This window comes from Monomorium pharaonis, chromosome 2, assembly GCF_013373865.1.
Source record: "Monomorium pharaonis isolate MP-MQ-018 chromosome 2, ASM1337386v2, whole genome shotgun sequence".
Taxonomy (NCBI): Eukaryota; Metazoa; Arthropoda; class Insecta; order Hymenoptera; family Formicidae; genus Monomorium; species Monomorium pharaonis.
In genome coordinates, this window is record NC_050468.1 from 16954898 (window position 1) to 16959151 (window position 4254).

General features: G+C 34.5%; 1 protein-coding gene across 1 annotated transcript; it reads left to right on the forward strand.

Annotated features, from left to right (window-relative positions):
* Positions 1-3922, forward strand: LOC105834232 (IQ and ubiquitin-like domain-containing protein). Its single transcript, XM_036283037.1, has 3 exons — positions 1-703; positions 1166-2110; positions 2528-3922. The coding sequence occupies exons 1-3, from the start codon at positions 330-332 to the stop codon at positions 3105-3107; spliced, it is 1899 nt and encodes a 632-aa protein (XP_036138930.1). The 5' UTR covers positions 1-329; the 3' UTR covers positions 3108-3922.
* Positions 3923-4254: the final 332 nt, after the last annotated feature.

Here is a 4254-nt window from a genome sequence, read left to right on the forward strand (position 1 = left end):
TTTCTTACTGTTGTACTGTAATATTATATTTTGTAATATTGTACTGTAATATTATAATTTCAAAAATTGAGAATTGTTATGAGAAAATTACTTAAAGCATGATCTTTTATCATTTTTACATTATATACCATAAATAAAAATTGTAATAGTAATTTCTCTAAATGCTTTTATATCGCTGTAACATATTTTTATTTTACTTTTTTTGCAAGAGAAGGAATGATGTATGATGTGATCATTGTTATGTTATGCTTTTGTCTCTTTCTTGATCGAAGCTTTTTTAATAATACAACATACGTGGTTACATTCTATGGGATAGTCGTTGATGTTCCATGGCAATCGTTGCGAGAATACAAGATTATGGCTTAAGGAGAAAGCCGTTTCTCGGTGGATGGAGAAATACTGTTACCGGCTTGATCTATCACAATGCCTGCACGCAGACACGCAGCAATGAAACAAGGAGTAAGACCACGCAGACCATAATGGTCGTAGATACGGTCACTGATGTCGTTCACGATCAGGCAGTACAGGTGGAGGCGATACAGTTTTTACCCGATACATGTGACAAAATTATTACGCCTGGAATTTCTTCCTTCAGGATGCCAGAGTCGATTAAAAAAATTAAGCCGTTATTCTATCAAGATAATATTAAAAGGGATAATAATAAAATTCTTGACAGCGTCATTAAAATACAGAAGTGTTATAGGTAAATGCACATTTTACTACAAGTAAGATATTTATAATGCTTACGTGTTAATATAATATATTATAGAATGAATATTTTTACAATAGTAAAAATATTTTTAGTATTTTTATTTCTAAATTTTTATTGGTAAATTATTAAAATGTGAAGACCTTATAAATAAATGCAAATGTTATTATAAATAAGCAGTATTGTGCTTAAATAACTTAAAAGCAATTTTGAAACAATTTTTACATTGCTATTTTTTGATCAATGTGATCTGTTAGATAATTTGAAAGAGCTCTAATATTTTTCTGTCTAAGATAAAAATGGAAATAGTAGCTATTTTAATAATTTAGGTAAAGATAAGATAAATAATTTACATTATTTAAATAATGTTAATATATAATAGTGGCAAACACTGCAAATAAGATATTATAACATATAAGTTTAATACATTGCATGCAGAGAGAATATTTAAAGTAGCAGGAATACAACTTTTAATAATTCTGTAACTATTTCTAAACTTTTATGTGTGTTAAAACAGTATAATAATAAAGTTAAAGAAAAAGAATTTAAGTTTATTATTAACTTAATACATAAAAATGTATTTTGTATATTAAAAAGAAAATTACCTTACGATCAACAAGTTCAAAGCAATTATCGATTTGGATCGGGGATTCGCAGGGCTTATCGGGCTAGAGCGGTGACTAGAACAAACGTTTTCGAAGTGGCTGATGTTTCTCACTATGATGAGACGAACGTGATCGAGCTTCGAGACTCGGGATGTTCTCAGGTGCTGTCCACTTACAGTGGCACGGATTTCGTGATACTGAATCGCTGTTTGCCACGTACGAGCTCGGACTTTGAATTGCTCTACAATCTCCTCGACCGCTGGCGAATCCTCGAGACCGAGCGAGCAAGTCTTACGCTTCTTGGATCATCGAAGGTCGCCGCTTGTGGCCTAATCTTGTCAAAAGAGATCGAGCTGTTACGCGCCATAGATTCTATGAAGACTGCTGTTCGTTTCAAATGCAGGGAACAGAAGCGACACAGATTCTTAGACGAGTTATCCAGACCAATTGCCTGGCGGGACAGTCGAGATCGACCGATCCTAGTGGACACCTTGCGTGTTCAGCGAGCTCGTCAGCACAGAAACGTTTACGCCTCGCTGGCTAACAAGAACTTATCCATCTCAGAACGAGTTGATTTATTATACGACTTGAAACACATTGCTGATATGCACACATGTGGTCAATCGCGTGAGCTCGTTTATTTGATCGATCAGGAGCTAAATCTTTTAACATGTCGTGTGGACACGAATAGACTCAACTGGCTCAGGAATCGACTGAAGTTGAGCTTTCTCAAACTGGCACGCAATACTCTGCAAGGTCTTTTAATGTTTTTTTTTTTGTTTATGATGATAGCATAACAAATAGCAATATAAATAGCATAATAAAGTTTTTAAAACAATTTATTAAAATAGCAAATAAAAACTTTATTACAACACTTATATATGCAGAATATTATTTTTAAACATTAAGATTTGAGTATTAATAACTTTTAACACATTTTATATTTATGCAAATTGCACGCCGAATATTTGTTGATCTTGTAACACAATTTTAAACTGAAGTTAAAATAATATGACAAACCTAGCCTCAATTTAAAACTGGTCTCAAGACCGACAAATATGAGCAGTTTGTATGAACTAGAAGTTATAAAAGTTATGCAGAATTATTATTTAGACGTCCAAGATTTGCTTTGGTAAAAAATGACTCTTTTCTTTTATGTTTAATAAATTTTGCATCGGTCAATTTTCATTTAATATAGTTAATAATTTCTATTTGTCTTAGGCGACATTGAAGAAGACGCACATCTGTTCGATTGGTCGGATAATAGCATCACGCGGCTTTGTAGAACGTGTGGCAGGCTCCTATCTTTAGAAAAGTTTCCCCGCGAACAGCGATTGCGCTCTTCTTCTTGCATCTATTGCATATCCATGCAAACTCGGAAAGGCCCTCGCATTGTGTATGAGCCCTACGAGAGGATGTTATGGGAAATCAGACGTTTCGAGGCCAGAATGGGCTGCTACGGCAGTCTGGCATTTGTGATCGGAGCCAAGGTCATCTGTCGTCTGGTGAACAAAGTTTGGCATGGTAGATCAGGCATCTCCGGGTGCGACGACCTCGGCGAGCTAAGAATGACTCGGTTCCGAAGCGAACTCGAATGGGCGCCCTGGAATTCCTTATTGTTGACTAAAACCGAGGCCGCAATTCATCACGGGATCGGTGATATCGAGAGCTTTTATGATTCATCGCTCTTGCAGAAATTTTACATGAGGAATCTCCAGGCGAAAGTACATTTTGAATCGATTTCTCGAGAGCGGAGAAATATTGTGACGCCGTCCTCTATAGAAGATCAGTAATTGTATTATTTTCTTACTAATTAAATAGAAGTAAGAAAAAGTAAGAGGAAGAGTAAATTTCAGACTTTAGCGGAAAGAAATTCACACAGAAGCTTTAGCTCAACTTTAATTCTGCTAATCGCCATGTACAAGAGTTACAAGTATTGTTGTTATTTACAGAAACAGTTAGAAAGTTGTCGAAGTATTAGCATAGTTTAAGTTACAGGAAACTTTCAATCTTTTTGATATTAGGAAAGATAGTTTATTGCATTTACACTTGATTTGCGCAATCTTTACCCGCTGCTGCTCGATCACAATTGTTTTTCACAATTGTACAAATCATAGTAGTGTGTTTCTGTGAGAGAAATTTCGCGAGTTGAAGCCCCGTTCTAAGCCAATTACCAAGTTGTAGAGAAATGTGCCCGCCTCCGGATGTCGGCCGTTCGTCCTGGCGAAAGTTGGGCGTCGGGGAAATACGTTGAGCTCGCATTATAGCTGGGACATCGTCGTTGTTTCTCGCGTTTTCTCGCCTTCAAGGCAGCATGTCCTGGTCACGTTGATAGCCCCAGTTAATCGCGTTGCAGTTTATGAACTAAGTTTCTAAGGCGAGAAAAGCGCAAAGACGCACCGATTTGGCTTGGACATTTAAATGCTGTTCACGCGCGTGATGATTTTCGTGTAATACGTGTTTCCCATTTCCTATTTCTTTGTCTTCTATGAGATAATATTTTTTATCAGAAAGTTACCGTGAATTTTTTTATATATTCGCGATAACAATTAATATGAACGACAAAAATAGTAAAAGAATAAAGATATTTATTAATATTAAAAATAATGTATTACATGTAATATTACGCTAATTAACATATTAATATATGGTAAAGAAAGTAATTAGATAAAATAAAAATAAACAAATTTTATATTAATGTAATATTTATCTACTAATAAAATAATTTACTACATTTAGATTATACAAAAATTGTACAATAAATATTATCTTTTAAATTGTACATATTATTATTTTTATATAAAAGAAATAGACATTTATGTTTCCTTTTCTTTATGTGCAAAAAGATTTACTAGCGAAACTAGACTTGAGTTTGTGATGTAATACCTTTGAAATGATTTCGAGACCATTGTATTGGCGACGAAATGTCGATAAACTGAG